A 21703-nucleotide genomic window follows, 5' to 3' on the forward strand; every position below is an offset into this window, starting at 1 on the left:
TATTGCGTTTCGTATATCGTGATGAGTTGGTTACGATATATTTTTTGCGGTTCCACCGGAAAACGTAGAAGCATATCCCTACATATACTTTTATCCGAACTTCATTTTATCTAATAGCGTTAAATGAGCCTAAATACCAAACTAAGTCTAAGACATAGTTTGGGATTTGAGAATGCGTGTAATGAAAAACTACAACTACGATAAAAAAATATATATCTTATCTATTTCTATACATAATATCACGTTTTACATATTGCGATAATTTAGTTATTTTTTACAGTCCCACTGAGAAATAAAAAAAATATTTTTCTATATCCTTTAGCATCAAACGGGCCGTAAGCTGCTCCAACTAGTATGTGTACTCTTATTTCATTTTATCCACTCCAGGTTTTTGTAATGTTTCTCACTGCTAATACGATATTCAAGGACATTTTATCCCTCCCGTGCATAATCATCTTCGAAAATTCAACCAGTTTAAAGAGTGGTTTATTTATCTGCCGAGTACCCAGAAGTTTGAACATCTTCCGTATTTAAAATCTCCTGCAACCAATCCCTCCCAAAAAGAATTCCTAAAAAATTTAAAAAAAAATAAAAAGGATTTGTGGAACTGTATTATTGTGCCTAATGTATGTTGTGGAGCATTAATTCTCCGTGAACCTTCTTACAGGAGTTATCTAAGAAAAGCACAATTGCCGTCCATCTCAACCTCAGCATTCAATTCAACTATTTACATATACAAAGCCCTTTTTGTTTCTTTTTTTAAAAAAAGAAAATCCCACATAAGGTGGTCTTATTGATTGGAGCTAAGCTTTGTTAAATTTGATCCTATCTAACTAGCAAATAGTGACTTCATAAAATGACTCTCTTCGTCTTCTTGATATATAGAAAATGTTATTTGTACACATATTTATATGTGCGTAAATCATAAACTTCACTTACACTAAAATTTATATATTTTTTAAAATTTTTAATATTAAAAGAACAGTAAGAGTAGTTGAGAAATAGTTGTTGGAACAATTACCGCAACGAAAATCTGATTGTGATTTAAATCTAACTAAATTTGTGATAAATAAATAGTAATTGAGAAATTATTAAATTAATAAATAAAAAAATAATAATAGTAATTGAGAAATTATTGAATTTTCTCCAATAATAGTGACCTTTGAATAAGTGAGATGTGAAATTTATATCTAATCTGTTTGTATATATATACAGCTTACTCTTGTAGGATACGTGGAGGCTTTTCTTATCGTTAAACGCTCTCGGCAGCTATAGACAAGTTCCTCCAACAATAATTCAGTTGTCAATCATTATCAAAGTTTATCGTTATATCACCGGAACAAAAAAGAACCCTACAAATATTCAAATTCCCTCCTGGCAACTAAAAAAGAAAATAAAAAAAAATTTATAGCGTAATAATAAATTGATCCATTGTACACAATCCCAGTAATTCTTTTTTTTTTATAACTATTTCTATAACAAAATTTAAATTTATAATCTAATTAATAAAAAAAAGGGAAAACTTCAAAAACCCCCCTGTGGTTTCATAGTTTCTCACTTTGCCCCCCTGTGGCCCCTGTGGTTTCGTTTTTATCTTTTCGGTAGCTTTTTCGTTAATATTTCGTTAAATTATATACAAAAAACTTCAGATATCCATCTAGATTTATCAAATATTCACTTTAGTATCCTTTAATTTTAACTTTATTACTGATTTAAGAAAAAAAAATAATAAAATTGATAAGAAAAAGAGAAAAATAAAATCACAGGGGGGCAAATTGATATATTTTAAACCACAGAGGGGGTAAAGTGAGAAACTACGAAACCACATGGGAGGTTTTTAAAGTTTTTCCTAAAAAATTAAAGTAATATAAAAGGTCAGAGCGGAGGACAAAATATCCCCCACAACAATTTCAGGGGTATAAACGTAATTTTACGTAAACCACCAAGTTGCGTCCGCGCACCGCATCTTCACCACTCAATAGTGGCACTTCTGTAATTAAGTGCAAGACTATGTACGGACGTAGGTAACACCTCTAACAACCCTGGCCACAAAGACGAAAATACCCCTCCTCTCCTCCCCTATATAAACACCCCTTCGCCACCAACAACGCCTCCTCCGCTACGTTCTTCAACTTCGAGATCTCCGGCGAGCACTCCATGGAGGACCCCTCGTCGTTCTCCGCCGCCGCCGCCGCCCCCCACGCCGCGATCCCCTACGTCCGAGTCTCCGCCTCCTTCTCCATCTCCGGCCCCGCTCCCTCCGCGACCGCCGGACCCGACGACCGCGCCGCCGCCGCCGCCGAGATGGAGAAGATGCTGGGGGAAGCCGCGGCGAGCCTCGCCCGCAGCGGCCGCTACATCGTGACCGCAGCGGCGATCCGCGCCCACCTCGACGAGCTCGCGCCCCTCCGCAAGATGACGATCCTCGCCCCCGACGACCGGGCCATCGCCGACGCCCTCTACTACGAGTCCCCGCCCCGATTCCACCTCCACATCGTCCCCGATCGCCTCCTCACCTACGCCGACCTCCGCCGCCTCCCAGTCGGCGCCGAGCTCCCCACGCTCGATCCCGGGGAGAGCCTCGTCCTCACCAGCAACGGCGAAGGCAAAGGAGCCCCGGACATCGTCCGATTAAACTTCGTCAGCATCAATGCCCCCGATCTCATCATAGGCTCCAGGATCGCCGTCCACGGGGTCCGCCTCCCGATCTGGGAGTTCGATCTCTGGGATCTACGTCCTTCGCCGCCGCCATCGTCGACATCCTCGCCGTCCTCACTGGAGGCGCCGATCTGAAGCTAGCTTCGTCGGATCAAGCGGTGGGAGCGCGAGGCCGATGCTCGATCTCGGCCAGAGATCGCACGGTCGAACGTAGTCTGAGGTGAGATCGATCTCTCTGCATTGCTGCTACACTATATCACCTACCTAATCGTACTACTACCGAGTTTTATTCTCGTCTTTTTTTCTTTATTTTCCCTGATTTTTCCTGCTTTTTCCCCCCCTTTTTTGGCTCGATTAATTCTTGATCTGATCAAAATAGTTCTACGGTGTCGAATTAATTGTCATGGTGATTGATACTGTTTCCATGCTTACGATAATAGTAAGGGATTTCCTCTTCTTCTTCTTCTTCTTTTTCCTATTTTGGCTATCAGTGGTAGTTAGTACTAATTTGGTTGTTAAAGATCGATTATGACGTTAGGGTTAAATTGCATGTTTGGTCCTCAACCTACAAGCGCAGTGACATTTTGGTCCTTAGATTTTATTTTACGGTAATTTTTTACTTTTAAACTATTATAGTCAAATCCTATAACCAAATTTTTTGATTAAATATTAATATATCTCTAATATAGAAATAATGTAATAGTATTGTGATGGATGATACTGTATTATTTTAATATCAACACCGCGTTAAAATTTAATCAACTAAACTAAATTGTAGGACTATTGTAATAATGCTAAAAATTTGTTAACAACTATCATAAGAATTCCATGCGCAGCAAAGTTCTCATAAAATCACAGTATTCTGTGCGATTAAAAAAATTATCACGAGATTAATACGAATAAAAGATAGCTTTAGCCAATAAAAACTTCTGCAATTTCTTGTGCGCATCTCATTTAGAAGGCGCAGCATTTTCTCTATCATAATTAAAGAGAATAAATAACAAGGGCACTTGTCTACGTGCTTTAGCTTAATTGGCCTGCACTTAGGAGCAGTAGAATTATAATTTGCAATAACACTCCTTTTTTTCAGTAGTATGCTCACTTTTTTTTTTTATTAACTAAAAAATAAAAAAAGAATTAGTACATTGAAAATATCCGTGGAGAAGTAGTGGTAGAATTAGCATTTTTTTACAGTGAAAGAGTAATGCCAAATTTACAATTCAAAATAAATTGTACTTTTTTTTACCATCCAAACCTGTAGGTTAATTTTTTTTAACTAAAAAAATTAGTGAACTCTAAATATTATTTGACGAGGGAATGTTGGATTACAATTTTTTTTTAACTTGGTGGTCGAGTCTAATTAACCCTATAATCATCACGCAGCGTCACAAAAGCGCAATGCTCAGCCGAGGGCAATTTTGTAATTTCGTCTTTATTATCGCCACAGCGAACTCCCCCCTTCTCTCCCTTACGACAACCGTGGCATTCATGTAATTCCAGCAAAACGAGAAGTAAGCCCTCCAGCTCAGGGGCATTTTAGTAATTACACTCTCCCACGAACCTTCCCGTAACCACCTCGCTCTGCCTATATATACCCCCACCCACCCCCTTCTCCCCTCTTTAACCCAACGCACCCACACTGCTCTCTCTCTCTCTCTCTCTCTCTCTCTCTCTCTCTCTCACCCATCCCCATTCCCAATCCAATCTCCGTAGCGATGAGGTCGATGCTCGAATGCGCCATCACCCTCCTCCGCGGCCGCGGCGGCTACGACAACGTCGCGGAGTCACTTGCCTCCCGCATCGACGAGCTCGCGAAGATGCGGCGGATGACGCTCTTCGCCCCCGACGACCTCTCCGCGCCAACCCCGCTCCACCTCGCGATCCTCCGCCTCCTCGTCGTCCCCGATCGCCTCCTCACCCACGCCGACCTCCTCCGCGCGCCGCCGGGGACGGAGCTCCCCTCACTGCATCCGCGCAAGCGCGTCGCGATCAAGTGGGGGGGCGCCGGGATCCGCGCCGGAAGCGGCTTCTTCCGGATCAGGGAGCCCGATCTCGCCATCATCGACGAGAGGATCGCCATCCATGGCGTCGAGCGGTCGTTCCTCTCCCACGTGCCGCCGATGCTCCTGCTCGAGTCGCCACTGCCGGGGTGGGAGGCTGCGGAGGGCCGCGGGGTTTGCGGCGCCGCCGACGCCATGCAGTGGATCGAAGCCCCGGGGAGGGCGGCAACGATCGATCTCGACGACAACGACGCCCCGTAGTGCGTACGAGGTGAGATCTACGTACTATTTCTTTCCTATCCTAGTACAATCGTACTCTTCCTCCTCTTTTTTTTTTTTCTTTTTTTTTTTTTTTGTTTTTTCCTTCTTCTTTTGCGATACTCAAACAAACGGATGAAATGGACGGTGGGATGATGATGAGATGACACTGTAACTCTCTAGTCTCTACTGCAGCACCACTACGAGATTCAAAAAGTATACCACGCTCGATCCGTTTTTGACGGGTAATCATATGGTAATAATAAAATTTGAAATGCAGTGGAAGAATTACAAGTTGTGGATAAGAAACTTAGTTTCAGTACACCATAATAGATCTTGATTCGGATCTGATCGAGCTAGTACTTAGTTTATTAGATTATTATTACTATTATAGTTATTATAAACCTTGCAAAGCATATATAAGACCCTTTGCTATTCCTCAGCATCGCAGCAGAGAAAACCGAAATGATTTCCCATTTTTAGCTTTAATTTAAACTACCTTTCATCAAAACTTAAGTTCCAATATGATGTAACAACCTTTTAATCCCACTCAAACCCAGACCAGTTGCTTATTAGAGTTCATAAAATTAAACCGTATTGGTAGGACGCGTGTTAGCAAATTTAATTAAGTTTACACCAACATGATTCCAACGTTAAATTAATAAAAAATAAAAGAAATATTCATAATCTTGCCTCCATCAGCAGCTTTCTCTACCAGTGGCATTCTCGTAAATCCATCTCATTATTACCACGTCGCATTGCACCACAGTGGCATTCATGTAATTCCTGCCAAAAAAAAAACGTTAGTGGTTCTGAGGGGCATTTTCGTAATTACATTGGGCGGTCGCAACAACCTCATAACCGCCTCGCACGAACCCTCCCTATAAATCCCGCCCCACTCCCTCACTCCATATCCACTCCACTTCCCCTCTCTTTCTCTCTCTCTCTCTCTCTAGAATTATCCAACAACAATGGCTTACTCTTTCCTCTACGCCCACATCTACTTCACCCCCATTCTCCTCCTCCTCCTCCTCCTCCTCGTCTCCTCCTCGTCTCCTCCTCCTCCTCCTCCTCTCGCCACCACATGCGTCGTCATCGAGGAGTTCCCCGACGGCCACTTCAACGTCTACAGCAACGAGTGCCGCGGCGAGAGCCCCTACTGCCTCTTCTCCTGCATCCAACGCCAACAACATCGCCTCCGATCCCCCCTCTCCTCCGCCTACTCCTCCTCTGCCGCCGCCACCTCTTCGTGCTTCTTCATCCGATTCTTCGACAGCGGCCTCTCCACTGTCGGCCGCATCAACTGCTCCGACCTCGACTACTGCTCCCTCTCCTGCCTCGGCACCGGGGATCTGGCCACCGCGGGGGCGGATCGGAGCTGCACCGATCTCGCCATCGACCTCCCCGTGTTCGATTGGGATTTGGGAGGAGGAGGAGGAGGAGAGGTGGAGTCGGCGGAGACGGCGAAGTGCGAGGGCGAATCGATCCCGGCAATGGCCAAGTACGACGAGATGTAGTGCTCTCTCTCTCTCTCTATCTCTCCGTCTCGTTTTTTTTTTTTTTTGGGTATTCTACGGAGGAGGATTGCATGCGTACGGAGAAACGTACGACACCAGTTCAAAAAAAGAGAATGAAAGGATTTAATCTTTTTGCTTGTTCATTGGTCCACGTGGCATTTCACTTTACAGTGGCATCCACGTAATTTCACAAGAGAGAATAATTGTATGACGAACGCGATAACTAATTGTACGTACCCTCTTCCCCACGTCATAAATATTGTTGTACTAGACTAGTAACGCTACAGCTGCTAGGGTGCATGTGATGACGTGGTGCACCCGGTTCAGGGTCGTAATCGCCCACCTCTCTCTCTCTCTCTCGATTGAAGCTTCTATTACTTCATCAATGGCGATCTCCTCCTCTATTGCTCTCCTCCTCTCCCTCTCCGCCGTCTCCTCCACCGCCTCCGACTCCTACTACTACTGCTACGTTTGCCGCGGCCGCAACCCCGTCGCGCGCACGCGGTGCCCGGTCGAGCTCCCCCGCTGCGACCTCATCTGCTCCGCCTCCGACCTCTCCTCCTCCTCCTCCTCCTTCGCCGGCGATCTCCGCCGCGGCGACGGCGGCTGCGGCGCCGAGTGCTACATCATGCAGCTGTACCACGACGGTAGCTACACCATCCGCTACGTCGACTGCTCCGTCGTCCCCTACTGCAGGCTCCTCTGCAAGGAGAGCCTCCCCGCGCCATGCAGCGCCCGATCATCCGAGATGCCGATCGAACCTCGTGGAGGCCTCGATCGTTTCCCGCGATGCGGCGACCAAATCGCAAATATTGTGGTGGCGGAATAAGGCAGGAACGATAGGGATTGATCAGGTGATGTGCTTTGAGATTCGCGCAGACACGCCGATATCACCGTCTTGTTTTGTTGTTACACACTGTCACGTTGAGGAGCGGAAATGAGTTTCAAATAATAACTAGAAATTTAATCACCTGTAATATAAGTGTGAAATGGTGAACATTAGCTGAATTTGGATAAGTGATCATGAGGTTTGAAAAGGAACGATCTGTGTGTCAAAAATCATAAAAAAATCTGAGGTATCTCTATATAAGAAATTGTAAGTTTAAAAATCATATTATTTTGGTAATAACTTGTCCCCCAAAAAAAATAATCAATAATATTAAAAGAGACACCGACCGTCCCTAAAATAAGTAGCAAAAGGCTTGGTGGTTGATATCCGAGCTCTTAAGTTCGAATCCTAGTTTATTCACATTTCTAGCTAAGCTTATTTCTAAATAAAATAAACGAAACGGGTAGCGTGCTACCTATCTCTCAAAATAAAAAAATTAAAAGAGACACTGGTTGATAGATAAAACGTAAGTTTCCAAATCCTCTTATATAAAACTATTAAAAATATCATAAAGATTTCTAAAAGAATTAGATTATAATTTTAAAATTTTATAAAATATTTAAAACGAGAAGTAGAATATATACACGAATGTTGCAGAGCACCTAGTCCACCACGTGCATCATCACAGTGATCTACGCTCATCCATCCCTTCGTTTTCGATCATCAACTCTTTAAATGGAAATAAATAAATAAATAAATCCAGCAACTCAGCAACACGGTCTATGATGACGTGGTGGATCATTTCCAAAGCAAAAAGCTCTCTAACACCACACACGTTCCGACGTAGCAGGCGAGTTCGCGCGCAGTGGCATTTCTGCAATATTGAACAAAACGAGGCCTTTTAATTTAGAGTGGCATGTCCGTAATTATTCCGAAACGAATCAGTACGGACACCTTAATCCTCCGTAACTAACCCCTCGGCCCACTCGAAGGTTCTAGACGCCTATATATAGGGCACACCCCCCCCCCATTCAGCTCCCCTCCTATTCCCCTCTGTCGTCCTCTCTCTCTCTCTCTCTCTCTCTCTCTCTCTCTCTCTCTCTCATGGATCTCTCCTCCCTCCTCCTCCTCCTCCTCCTCCTCCTCTCCTCTTCCCTTCTCCTCTCCTCCGCCGCCGCCGCCTCCGCCGCTGCAGTTCCCGGCGGCGCCTCTCCCACCTCCGCTCCGTTTCCCCTCTACTACACGTGCTACCTCTACCGCCTCATCGACGACGACGTCCGCGTCCTCGTCGACCTCACCCGGTGCGAGGACGACGAATCCCCCTACTGCGCCCTCATCTGCCCCGGGGCGGACCCCTCTCCGCCGCGGCCGCCGCCGCCGCCTCCCGATTCCCCGATCATCCCCTCCGGCGCCGGCGCCGACGACATGGTCTGCTACATTGTCCAGATGTACGACATCTCCCGCTACGACAGCTTCTTCGTCGACTGCTCCCTCATCGGCCGCTGCTCCCTCGGGTGCTCATCGCAGCCCCCTCCCTTTCCGCCTCCCCTGCCGCCGCGAGAAGGAGAGGAGGGCTCGGATCTCCGCGGATCTAGGGTTTCGCGGGGGGACCGATTGTTCGTTGAGTGTACTCCCCCCGACGATCCGGGGGCTAGGGTTTCGACGGCGGCGGCGGAGGGAGAGATCTACGACGCGACGGAGCTTTTGGTCGATGAGATGTGATAATGTGGAGGCGAACCTCTAGCTAGGGTGAGAGATCTACGCGTCTATTAATTGCATGCCCTTTTCTATTATTCTCGTTTCCGTTTTTGATTCGCTTCTTTCTTGTGCGTCAAAGAGGCCTAGGGTTCGGATCAGTGCACTGTGGACTATTATAAGCCTCCTCCCATTGCAGGTTCGGAGTGGTACGTTCACAAGTTTTCATCAGATATTATAGAACAATTTGGAAAGCTCCCAGGTATATACTCTCTCTCTCTCTCTCTCTCTATCTCGCTCTCTCTATTTGTTTGGTTTACGGCGTAATTTTGGCGATATACAAAAAGTGATAGAATTCAAATTCTTTGCTGCATTAATCCTCCACTTCTTTGGTTAGAAATTTTCTCGTGGACCAAGTCCACCACAGCAATGTTCTTAATCCTAAATGCCCTAACCATTAATATTCTAATTGTAATTGGTAAGACGCATATCGGTGGAGTATGGGGGATCATTGATAAGGGAGGTGAAGTAGGAGGCCATAGGTTAGAATCTCACCCGTGAAGGACTCTAATAAATAAATAGAATTGTAGAGAATTAAGCTCATCATTTTTTTTATTAAGAAATAGAAAAGAAAAAAAAAATCATTAGAGCTGATTTGCAATCAAAATAGTCCCGTATATTTAGATGTAATATCTTTTAACAAATTAAGAGAAATAATTTGGGCCATTCGCTACGTGTCTCAAATTATATTTTCGATTAGTTAGCTTACGTATGTAGAGATTTGTGGTTATGATTTAAAGTTTAATGATGTATATAATATAACTAGGGTTAGAATTTAATAATGATGATGCCAGTACCCCGACAACATAATGAGAACGTACACCGGGATATCCGTAGCATTGTTGAACTTTTAATATGCAAGACAAGGTTTTTGTTTTTTTTTTTTAAATTATAATTAAGATGGAAAACTGGTGCGTGGTCAAGTATGGTCCAAGCAATAAATTTATTCATGATGGTACCTGGCAACAGCTCATCAGTGTATGGGTTGTACGTGTCGAAGCTGCATCCGGATCCAATAAGCTACCGGAGCCCTATTAGTCCAAAATCGCACTTCATGTTAATTTCACTACTCGGATCCAAATCCACCTAGTTTCCGCTGATTTAAATGTCGCTCCTAACCCAACAAAATCGCAGTTTCCATTTGGATCCAAAGTCCACCTAATTTCCACTGATTTAAATGTGGCTCCTAACCCAACAAAATTGCAATTTCCAGTTGCATACGGGCTCAGCTAGAAGGCTACGTAAGTAATTAAACGTTCGGATCCTCCATTAATTAAAATTCATAATCCTACGAATCTTTTCCCCGAAAATAAAAAAATTTACTGCAAATAATTAAACACTAAAATCGGCATCACAGGTAATTGTACTCGATCCCGAACAATTACTTCACACTCTGGTTCAAAACATCTCCATCTAATCCCAGAGGTTAAATTCAAAAAAACGAGTTAGTCTTCGGCGAAATTAGGCGTGATTTTGCTGATTCTCTTTTTTTTTTTTTTTTTTTTTTTTTTTTTTGGAGATAGGATTAGTACACTAGGCGCTTCGTTTATTTCATTTAGAAAAAAAACTTAGCTGAAAATATGAATCAACTAGAATTCGAATTTAGGATCTCGGATACAGGCCAACCATCAAATTCTTTGCACTTGCTCTTAGGGACGATCAGTGTTTTTTTTTTTTTTTTTTTTTTGTGCCAATTCTCACCCTCTAGAATTGAGTATGTCTGTTTTCCCCTATTTTCGTCCCTCCCTAAAATGGAGCAGGTGAGGGTCTTCCTCCCATCCGAATTTGAATGGTTGTTTAAACCAAAAAAAAAGAAAAAAAGAAAAAACAGAAAAAGATTAAAAAACAACAATTTTTAATGCATCAGTGAACAGTAGTTCCGAGCAAATCAACAAAAAAAAAAAAGAAAAAAAGAAAAAAAATATGATCAGGACTTTTTATTAATTACAAGACATACTTCCGACAGTCTCACCGCCGAAAAATTTTAGAATATATTAATTATATTAATAACTGACGTTCCTAACCAATCAAATAATTTTTTTAAATTTATTAGTCCCGTCATAATTATAAAAAAATATTTTTATTATATTTTTTTTTCAAATGAAAAGGTATGATTAACTTGTTATTAATGATGTGGTACAAAGTAGGAATCTTTGTGGAATGCAATAAATCTGCAACCAATTCTGTTTGATATCCATTCCACTATAAGCAACAAAGAAAGAGGCAAAAAGTACAGTAAGCCATTAGAATGGGTCGTTAGCAATATAAAGTGGAACAACACTACATTAAGGCCGCAGCAATAATCACATCATTTACAAAAGGACATAGTCCTTCACCCCTCCCATACAAACACACTTCTAAGTTCATCTCTAATTACATCCTGCACCCAAAAAGAAAGAAAAAAAAAGCAAAAGCAGAAATAACAAATTACATCATAAAACAACAAAAAAATTACAACACAATTCCAAGCAAATAGAGGGGAACAACTACACTCGGACGTGAGAGTAAGACCACAAGAAGACTACTCTTAAACTTCTTCGGCAAGCACTAGTAGTGGAACTAATTGTTAATTAGCGGGAAAAAATAATACAGGTTGGTGCACCAGAATATTTCATTTTATCATGGTGCAAAAGAAACAAGGGGGAAAAAAAGGACTTCAAAGAGGGTTAAATAATCTACAAGGAACAGTGGTTCATGATGATATTGGCTCGTAAGGGTAGGAGAGCCACGGATGCTTCAGTGCTTCAGATGCACTCGGTCGCTTCTTAGGGTTGATCTCGAGAAGGTAAGTGACAAAGTCTATAAACCCTTGGTCACCCATCGGCAAGCGGTGCTGTAGTGACGTCTTTTTCGGCATCAAGTACTCGAGCCTGTTCGTTTCCTGAAATAGATATTAGTTCAAGTAAAACTTTATGCCATACCAACTGTGAAGAGGCACGAAAGAAGTCTTTTTTTCTTCTCGTTTCTCTTTTCTTTTTTATGAGAATGGAAAGAGTAATTGAACTGAAAGATATTTACAGTGCGGCACCAAAAATATAATTAATTACGCATGCCCACAAAATTTTGGGTTTTAACCGACCCCAAGACATTAAGCAACTGATCAAAGTGCCCAGGCACAGCTAAAGAAATCACTTCCAGTATAACAGCTAAAGAAAACCTCAGACTAACAATAGTACAAAATAGATCAACTAACGGAAAACAACGGCATTAGACACTAGTTTAATTAAACAGAAGTTCAAAGTCAAATTGCTGAACAGCATTGGCAATGTTATTAGAGGCACAAAAAATTTGAAAAATGAAGCAAGATTCTTAAAATGACCGAAGTATATGAGAAAATGTAGAAATGTTTTCCCAAAGACTTAACAGTTTCACATTAACAGATAACTGATCAGAAATCAAAAACATTCTGGAGGCTCCTAAGTGATCCAAAGTATAGCCAGCCTAATCTGTCTAAACAGTTCTGCTTTGTAAAAAATTCAGCCCAAACTGAACATGTCTGTGCACTTCCATTGCGTCTAACATATAAATGCTCAAGGGAAACAGAAAATATCAAAGGCCAAACCTGATTTCTTTCGTACAGTATGTGGTTCTTCGTAAAACATTTGTAGGTATCTCGTCCCTCGGCAAGCATACCTTGCTCAATGGGGCCTATGATTCCAATTACACGTGCCAGTAGAGTTGCAGGAGAATCATTTTGGAAAAGAACCTGCGGGAAGTACAAAGAATTACTTCAAAGTACATGAAGAGCAACTTGTCCTTCTGCTTCTTTGGGCCTAGGCTTTTCTAGTCGGTTCATGGAAAAGAGTACAATGGCACTCAACTTCCATTAATAAACATTTGACCTCCACTACAATTAAAAAAAAAAAAGAAGAAAAAAAAAAAGCTTAGTATTGTGCCTTGAAGAGACATCTCATTGTTGGAAGTAATGTCTCCAAACCCTGGAAAAAAGGAGGATTGAAGGGAGGATTTTTTTTTTTTTTGTTTTGCTTTGTTTTGTTTCGTTTTGTTTTTTAGAGCAAGTTCATAGCAATTCATTCATTCATCACTACAGATAGAGATGCATCACTAAATGCAGAGATAAATCCTTGATACAAATGTGAAAAATGAGGAGTTGGGTAATATTACCTTATTTGTCAAGAGCAGGAAAGAGTTAAAAGAGTCGTCAAAGAATAGCTTTGAGTATTTAATAATCTCATTTCCCCGTTTTACTAAAATGACCTATAAATGCCAATCTACACTTTCTTGAATATCTAACTAAATCAGGGGACACTTAAGAAAAGATCGAATTTAAATGTCATGTTCTAGTGGTCTACTAATAACATTTTATGGACCTTGCCCTAACCAACCATTAATCTAAATAGGATCATATATTCGTATATAGCATACGGAAACCCTCCTTTTATTGTATCGGAAGTTCCAATTCACATTTTGTAGTCCAGAAATGTAAATCAGCAAATATGCCCATAAAATAAAGGGGATACAGTAACAAACCAACCAGCAATTACAAATACTATTTGCATAATTAGAGATCTCATGGTGCACTCTTTTAATTGCAGTATACACCTAGAAGTGCTCTTAGGGCATGTTTGGTTCATGATTGGAATAGAAATGGAAAATGGAATAATGAATCATAAAAAATTGTTTGGTTCATTATTGGAATGAAAATCGGAATAAAAATTTAGAATTTTTGAGAGAGCGTTTTGATGAAGAGAGAGGAAAGTGATGACGGGAGAGAAGGTAGCTGTTGGTGAAAGAGGATTTTGAATAGTTTACTTTGGAATAGGCAAATCCGGGATTCAAAGCTGGATTGGGCCATAAATGGATTTGGCCATTCCCATTCCGGAATGAAATGGGAACCGGAATCCGATTCCTATAAACCAAACGACAACTATCGGAATCAATTAATTCCATTCCGATTCCATAATCTAAAATAGGTGAACCAAACATGCCCTTAAAGTAGTACGCAACCAAGTCTATACCACCAATTGCTTCATTATTACAGCTCGCATCTACAAGATTGTCCATGTATCAGCATGTTGCAGGAAGGATGCTCTTTTACTCTATCAAGTAAAAGAGCCACTTCTTACCTTCCACTGGACCAATATGACTCAAACAAACAGATCAAAAGAAGTAATGCATTCATCCCACCACATCACTAGAAACGATTTGATAATTATTCTAAATTGCCCTGAAATTTGTAAGAAATTCCAAAAATCTACACAGAAAGAATTAAAAAGAAAAAAACAGTAACTTACATTTCCAGTGCAAAGTTCAGCCAGGATGCATCCAAGTGACCATATATCGATCTTTTTATCATATGGGAGGCCCAAAATAACCTCGGGTGCACGATAAGATCGCGACTGTACATAAGAACATAAATGATCTGTTTCAAAGCAGCTACTTCCAAGGTCGATGACCTTCACTTCGCACCTACTGTAGCTCTTTACCAAAATATTTTCCGGCTTTAAATCACAATGAATAAGACCGAGTCCATGAAGAAACTGAAGTGCTTCCAGACACTGAATAGTGATTGACTGCAAAATTGAAATATGAGGAGCAATTAACAGTTAGGCACTAATCATGGAAGAAAGGTATTGGGATACTTAGAAATAAAAAGCTACCTATGTTTCTCCAAAATAGCAAACTACCCAACATAGATATTGGGGTATTTTAGTAAGAGATGCAATATGGAGGTTTCTATGAAGATTCAGATTTTACAGGGGCATATAAATAAATTGATGATTTGTCGGCATACACATGTAAAAGCAACAAAAACATTTTAAGCGATAAAATCATGAAGTTAGGCAATAGGGTTTGTGTAAACCAACCTGCAACCTTGGCATTGTGAAGTAAACCTCCCCTCCAGATTCTCTATTGAATTTGTGAAATTCATATAAATTTGCCTTGAGAAGCTCGCAAACAATTAGTAAGTGTTCCTGCAAAAGCCAACTTCATCAATTAAACAGCAACAATCTTGCATGTGTAACAAAGAAAATTGGCCCCAGGTATAAAGTATGGAGAGAAGCACAACAATTCAAGGAGGGATTCCCCTCATCATTTTCTATCGACATGCCCTGTTGTAACCTCATCTTCCAAATAGCACTAGCTCTAAATATATTTTACATCTCCCAATCACTAGATTTACTTTTGTGACGCTCCAATAGTCCCCACATCGAATGGAAAGGGAATTATGACTGAAAATATAAGGACCAGGGACTATAGTATTAATAACTAGATTTAAGCATTTTGGGCCGGTGGTTTAGAGCCCAATGAGTTATTAGCGCTAGTGGGCTGAGTCATTACAACTTTAAGCGAATTCATGACATAAGATCAATTTAAGGGTAATCAAAAACCCTGGGAATTGACTTTTTATTTAAATTATCTGTGTGCATCTTTCGCTGCATGTGGTTTTTACTTCTTTATTATTTTTGAATGTTGTTAATGGAATTGCGCATATGTTTGCTTAGAGAAATGATTGAGGGAACCAGAGGCAGTAGGAAAGAAGATTTCCCCTGCAACATGAGCCCTAATAGACTAATACTGAAACAAGATATAGCTCCTCTCCTCCTTCCACTTGCAAATTAATTAGATTATTTTAATAGTAGCCAATCCTCCAATCAACTTTTTCTTGTAGTTATCGAACATGTCAAATGCTTGAAAATATGTGTGTGTGTGTGTGTGTGTGTGTGTGTGTGTGAACGACCTTAATAACTATCAGGCAAGTGCACCATCTAGAGAAGAGTATAGAAAACAATACCAACCATTACCTATAATCAGAGAAAGAAAACCATTACCCATAATCAGAGAGAAAATTTATAATAGCAGCCAAAAGGATTGGTATCAAAGTTCAAACTTACCCGGTAGTAGAAGTAGTCGTACAAGCGCAGGATATGATATTTGTCCCCGGGATCATGCTTGTTCACATACTTTAAAAGTTTGATCTCATCAAGGCTCTGATCAAAAAAATCTTTGTTGTTCTTTATTATCTTGATGCATACATCCACGCCAGTGTGCAAGTCATGCGCTTGAATGGCCTTGCTGAATGCAGCTGAGCCAAGGTACTCAGTGACGTGATAACGTCCAGCTATCACTGAATTTGGCATGACGTGAAAATTTTTGTCTTCCTCAAACCCAGTTCTGTTAAGTTAACACACACAAATAGAGGAGGGAGTAAAAACATCAGACATCATAACAAGAGTATTTTCCAAAAAGAATGATAAATAAATAACAAAAAATGTATTTCACAAAATAACAAACAGGAAAAAGTTACTAGCATAAACAAGAGGAGAAATTATCGAGCGCAACAGGTGCACCACCTAAGCGAGCGCGCCGCCCAGTGATCAGCACTCCATTCTTCTCTTACTTCCGTCCCCATTGTCCAATGCATTGCAGACCATAATTAATTTAAAAAGCATTTTCTTTTATATTGTCCAATTACAAGTATGAGATAAGATGGAGGGCAAATGCTGAGTGGTGGAGACGATAACATCTCAAACACTAATGGTTCAGATTGAGGAAAACATCAGCACAAAAGGCAATTAACACATACATTCATTAATCAGTTAACGCATACCATAATGAAATATACATCTAAATGAACAAACCTGTTTTTTCTGTGCACAATCTTAAGTTCAAAGGTCTCGAACTCCTCTTCCTGAGCTTGTATCTGTCTCACTTGTTCCTGCAACGCTGCCAGTTCTTCATCCTCTAGAGTGGACGCTGGATCTTCTTCTTGTTGATTATTTACTTCATGATCATTTAACTTGTTGATATCCCCTGTTAAAGCATAACTGTAGTTTGATGCCGATGAAGCAGTTGAGTCCCTCGATCTAATAATATCAGAACTCTTTTCATCACCAATTTTTAGGCCATTATCATATTCTATAGAATCATCATCAATAACAGTACTGCCCCTGTTTGACCGTATAGGTCTACCGGAGCTAGCCTCCATCACATCTTCAGTGCTAATCGGTGATGGAAAAGAAAATACAGCCTTCTCAAAAGCCATTGTGTTATTTCTATGATCAGGTTTTATTCCCTTCATATTATCACTTGAATTTCTTTTCGCAATGATACCAACATCGTGATCATGAAAATACTCCAAGTCCCCTTCACTACTTCCTCCAACCAAGCTTTCACGCACTTCACTGCCTATATCAGCAGCATCGCTGCTTATTCCCACGCCAATCGATCTGACTGAGCCATGATGATCATCTTCCACAAAGGTCTCATCAGGTCGCGCTTTGCCATTTCCTAGCATAACAAGTTCATTATTTTGAGTGACGAAACCCCGCCAAACCGGTTCACCACGCATCAATTTTAGCTCTTCAGCATCCATAAGCTCCCCGTCATACTGAGCTATCAAATCATTTTCACTCGTCCTAAGTCCCATCGACCCCTTTGAAGAGGCCACACGGTCAATATTCTTTGCCTGGAAATATTGCTCGCCTGACAAGCAAGAATCTTCTTCTTCTTCTTCTTCTTCTGCAAAAGAATGATCATCATCATCATCATCATCATCATCATCATCCTTCATGGGGGGACGGTCTGGTTGGTCTAGGGCACTCCCTGGACCAGGTCCACCATTTCCCTTCTCATTGTCGCTCGGATAGTCAATCTCGTGTGCTAGAAACCAGGCTTCGTCCTCAATTGGTTGCCGTGTGTAACCCACATCATCGTCATCATCGTACTCGTCGGAATCCCAATAATCATTCGGATAGTCGAGTGACTCATCACCAACAGCAGCAAAGCCAGATACTAGATCAGAAGAATCCTCAGCAATGCCTTGGCTAACAGAAAGCCAACTATTTCCAATTGTTCTCTTCCCACCTGCAATTAAAGTCGTTGGGTTTCTGGTTAAAATACAAATAAAATAAATGCAAATGAAAAAGAAAAATAACAGGACTATGATGCACCATAAAACAGTGTAACAGTGGCACCCCCAAGACTAATTGACAGTGTAATGAATATCACACATGAAAGGAAGGAACAGCTAGCCAGCGAAAGCGCAGAAAAATTCATTTATTTTCGAGTGATTCAGGGCAAATCATTCGGTTATAACATGTAAATAAGTCTGAGTATATACAAAAGACCATCGTTATATGATTCCTCGAGACAAAACAAGACGGACCCAAAATGCGGGTCAATTGCGGGCTCACCAACATGCATTGGGTAGCAACGAAAGAAAAAAAAAATGGAAAAAAGAAATACGACAACACAACTTGTATCTACAGAACCAAGGATTTAAGTGTCGTGGCACGAGATCGTGCCGGAAACTTGCCGGCACGGTACGACACGGTGCGTGCCAAGCCGTGCCGATCAAAAAAATTCTTGTGTGCCGACACATAATAGCATGAAATATTTATTTTCTTTAGCAACAAAATATTCTAACTATTTATTATTTTTTTATCACATCTTTTGAACTTTATCGAGGAAATTACTTACTAATTTAAAGAATAGAGGATTTTGAGCTGTGCCATCGGCACGGGGTCTATATCGTGTTGGTATCTTGTTGGCACGGTACGACACGGTGAATACGGCCCGTGCCAACACGTACTTAAAACCTTGTACAGAACAATGCATTCTCTTTGGATCAATCCATGGGTGGCCCAATAGACCGGACGTATTTAATATTTTCCATAAGTAGTTAAAAGCATGAAACAAAACAAATAATAACTTCTACGAATTCCGCGTACCTGAGGAGCTGATCTCTTGCCCAACAGGGACATCAAGAAAAGACCCAATCAAACAGCCGTTGTCTCCGTTCGCTATCCTTGGCCCCAACACATGACTCTTTTCCTCCCAATTCGTATTAGCTAACTTTTCTTCGGACTTAAGCTTTACAGGAGGCAGTCTCGGCAGCTCTTCCCTTTGTTTCTCACCGATCGGAGGTAAATCCAATTTCTTATCACTAGTTTTCAGATCCGCACTTTCACAAAGCTGCTCCTTCGTTTCAATAGCTTCATAATCCCTCTTCATCTCTCCGCCGCCATTCCCATTACCAACAGAACCGTCGTAACTGCACGAGGCATTGTCGCCAGGAAATGGGAAAAGCGTCTTCACTGAACACCCCTTCGGCGGTTCATCGTGCTCCAACCAAAGGTTGTCTGGAAAATAGCTTTTCGGATTAGCATCGCTAACCCTAAATCCGGAATTTTGGCTCGTATCCGGTCTCTCTTCGACATCCAATTTTCCTTTCCCACTTCCACCAGATCCATTTCCCGCAGCAGAATCCCTCTTTTCCGCCATCAATGATTTGCCTCGATGCTTGGGCTCCCCTGATATAAAAATTTCCGCGAATTTCTCTGCAATGCTACCGCTCTCCTTCGAAAAGGAGACGGAATTACTATTACTATTCTCTGCATTGGGGTTCAGAGGGTACAGGTCTCCGGATCGATTCTCTCGAAGTTGACTACAACCAAAACCGTTCGCAACTTCGCTCCCGTTCTCGACGCCCCCGACTCCAATCTCCTTCACAATGAACTCTTTCAAGAACCCCGCGCTCCACAATTCCGCATCTCTCCCTCTCGAATCCCTTGCTTCCGCAAGGTTATTCTCAAGTAGCCCATTCGAATCCGATCGGCCGTTCAGCTCCCTGCGAAGCGCGGCCTCGGCCTTGGCGAATCGGTTCTTCTTCAAGAACTCCAAAACCACATCAACCGAGTCCACCATCTTTCCCCTCAAGAGAACAGAACCCAAATTGCTACGGCAAAGCAGGAGGAAAAAACCCTGCAGATTAACACCAAGATGACGAGTTCACGCGCTATTCGATCTCATTCCTTCCTGAAGCTTCGTTTTCGACTCGACAAAAAGAATACACAGGAATGTGACTAGATGAACAAACCCTAACCCGACCACGAACCCTAACCCTAACTCTAGCATTATCAAAATTTCGAGGGCTGGACGAAACCCTAGCCCTCGAAACCGAATCCGAAGAGAGAGAGAGAGAGAGAGAGAGAGAGAGAGAGAGAGAGAATAAGGAGGAGGAGGAGGAGGAGGTCGAAGGGTTCACCGATCTCGCGGAGGAGGAGGAGGAGGAGGAGCGAGCCCACGGCGCTCTACGGCGGCGGCGGAGGAGGAGGCGCTAGGGATTTGGGGCACGGATCTCGAGGCGGAGGCGGAGGCGGAGGCGGAGGCGGAGGAGGGAGGTGGAGCTCGACGCCATTAATGGCGAAGGAGGAGGCGGAGGAGGAGGGAGGAGCGGCGACATGACGACGACGACGACGACGAGGACGACGACGACGACCACGTCATCTCGTTACCACACAGGATTATTACAGGTGAGGAACCGGTCGGAAATATTCGCGTCCGAGGAGAAATAATAATAATAATAATAATAATAATAATAATAATAAAAATAAAATTTATTTATTTATATACTAAAATTGAGTGGAGATCAAATTAAACTCCAATTGTGGACGTCTTTTTTTTTTAGAGTTTATGAATTGTTGATTTTGATATTGCTTGGTGCTTAGAATATCGATTTTCAAAATTAAACTTTAATTAGAACCTTTTATTAAAGTTTTTTTTTTAGGATTTCGCACTAACTTATAGCCTCTCTTTTTTTTTGTCGTGAGTATTAATTTTTTGAGTGTTTAATTAGTATCAAAATTATAGATTTTTTAGAGGTTGTAATTAATGTTTACAACCTTCTAATTTGGATTGAGTTTCCAAGGTTTGGAGATTGTATGGTAATTTTCTTTCTAAGAAATGTATATTTGAATTCATAAAAAAATTATAAAAATATCATACTCATACGCTCTAAACATATAAATTTATCATTCATATTCCTCTAAAAATATAAATATATGGTAACAAATACCTTTCTAAACCCTTCAATGTATATAAGTACACCAATAATACTCAAAAGGCTATTCATAAAATTCCGAACTTTCATAAAGGCATTGAAGAAATTAATCCTAAAGTTAAAATGTACTGGCAAGGAAAAATACTTATTATACACTCTAAAAAAAAAATTAAAAAGTATATCTTACACCCGTAATTTTAGAATTGAAAAAAATAAAATTAATTTTTTTAAAAAATTTAAAAAATTAATATGATAAAAATGATCCTAGAATAAAGTGAATGTAAAAAATATATTCTACTTTATGATGTACTATTATTCTTCTTATTCCAATCTAACTATTTAAATATTATGCATCTTATTTTTAGAAACAACTCAATTTTTATCCAAACGTTAAATTGATCTAATTTTTATTTATATCTTATACCAATTTCTGAAATAAACAGTTTTTATTTATATCCGAATCAAACACAGCCAAAAGTGTATTGGCAAATAATAAGTCTCGCATTATGCCCGTGTGGCGAACGGTGCAAAAGAGCAAAGTCATTGGGGGACGGACCAATGAACACGAATGTTTGGAGATGATCACGATTTGCTAGTTCATTGGGTCCCACATGAGCCCCACATGCATGTTATGTTCTTTTCACGCAATAGCGAGTTCGCGTACGGATCCAACTCACGGCGTGTAAACGGTTTGGATTCGGGATGAATTTTTAAAAATTACAATCCAAATCCCACCATTAAACATGAAATTTGAATCCGAATTTAAATCTGAGGAATTGTAAAAATTAAAAAAATTTTGAAACTCGAAACCAAATCTAAAATAATTATTTTTCTTTACCATAGCTTTAAAATTATATCACATTAAATATAAATTTTTAAA

The 21703-nt window shown here is 41.0% G+C and overlaps 3 protein-coding genes across 4 annotated transcripts; 2 read left to right on the top strand and 1 right to left on the bottom strand.

The window, feature by feature from the left end:
• On the top strand, positions 2109–3025 carry LOC109721815. Its single transcript, XM_020249607.1, has one exon. It carries the CDS (start codon positions 2158–2160, stop codon positions 2791–2793), a length of 636 nt encoding a protein of 211 aa, XP_020105196.1. The 5' UTR covers positions 2109–2157; the 3' UTR covers positions 2794–3025.
• On the top strand, positions 6819–9321 carry LOC109721085. Its single transcript, XM_020248503.1, has 3 exons — positions 6819–7212; positions 8458–9011; positions 9100–9321. Exons 1-2 carry the CDS (start codon positions 6819–6821, stop codon positions 8982–8984), a joined length of 921 nt encoding a protein of 306 aa, XP_020104092.1. The 3' UTR covers positions 8985–9011; positions 9100–9321.
• LOC109721310 lies at positions 11281–20335 on the bottom strand. Of its 2 annotated transcripts, XM_020248852.1 has the most exons (8): positions 20029–20335; positions 18713–19744; positions 16622–17846; positions 15875–16154; positions 14846–14953; positions 14273–14551; positions 12580–12723; positions 11281–11898 (listed from the first exon to the last, which is right to left on the bottom strand). In XM_020248852.1, exons 2-8 carry the CDS (start codon positions 19686–19688, stop codon positions 11710–11712), a joined length of 3201 nt encoding a protein of 1066 aa, XP_020104441.1. In that variant the 5' UTR covers positions 19689–19744; positions 20029–20335; the 3' UTR covers positions 11281–11709. The 2 variants fall into 2 exon arrangements, with proteins under 2 accessions (XP_020104441.1, XP_020104442.1); XM_020248853.1 differs by lacking the exon at positions 20029–20335 and having other exon boundaries at positions 18713–19934.

This window comes from Ananas comosus, linkage group 15 (genome assembly GCF_001540865.1).
Source record: "Ananas comosus cultivar F153 linkage group 15, ASM154086v1, whole genome shotgun sequence".
NCBI lineage: Eukaryota > Viridiplantae > Streptophyta > Magnoliopsida > Poales > Bromeliaceae > Ananas > Ananas comosus.

What these genes read in the sequence shown, in the direction of transcription:
- LOC109721815 (XM_020249607.1), top strand. Translation starts at nt 2,158, where the DNA reads ATGGAGGACCCCTCGTCGTTCTCCGCCGCCGCCGCCGCCCCCCACGCC.
- LOC109721085 (XM_020248503.1), top strand. Translation starts at nt 6,819, where the DNA reads ATGGCGATCTCCTCCTCTATTGCTCTCCTCCTCTCCCTCTCCGCCGTC. An exon ending in ACCTCGTGGAGGCCTCGATC is followed by an intron (nt 7,213 to 8,457) that starts GTTTCCCGCGAT and finishes CCGCCGCTGCAG; the next exon opens with TTCCCGGCGGCGCCTCTCCC.
- LOC109721310 (XM_020248852.1), bottom strand. Translation starts at nt 19,688, where the DNA reads ATGGTGGACTCGGTTGATGTGGTTTTGGAGTTCTTGAAGAAGAACCGA. An exon ending in ACGACTACTTCTACTACCGG is followed by an intron (nt 14,954 to 15,874) that starts GTAAGTTTGAAC and finishes TGGCTTTTGCAG; the next exon opens with GAACACTTACTAATTGTTTG. An exon ending in CTGAACTTTGCACTGGAAAT is followed by an intron (nt 12,724 to 14,272) that starts GTAAGTTACTGT and finishes TACTTCCCGCAG; the next exon opens with GTTCTTTTCCAAAATGATTC.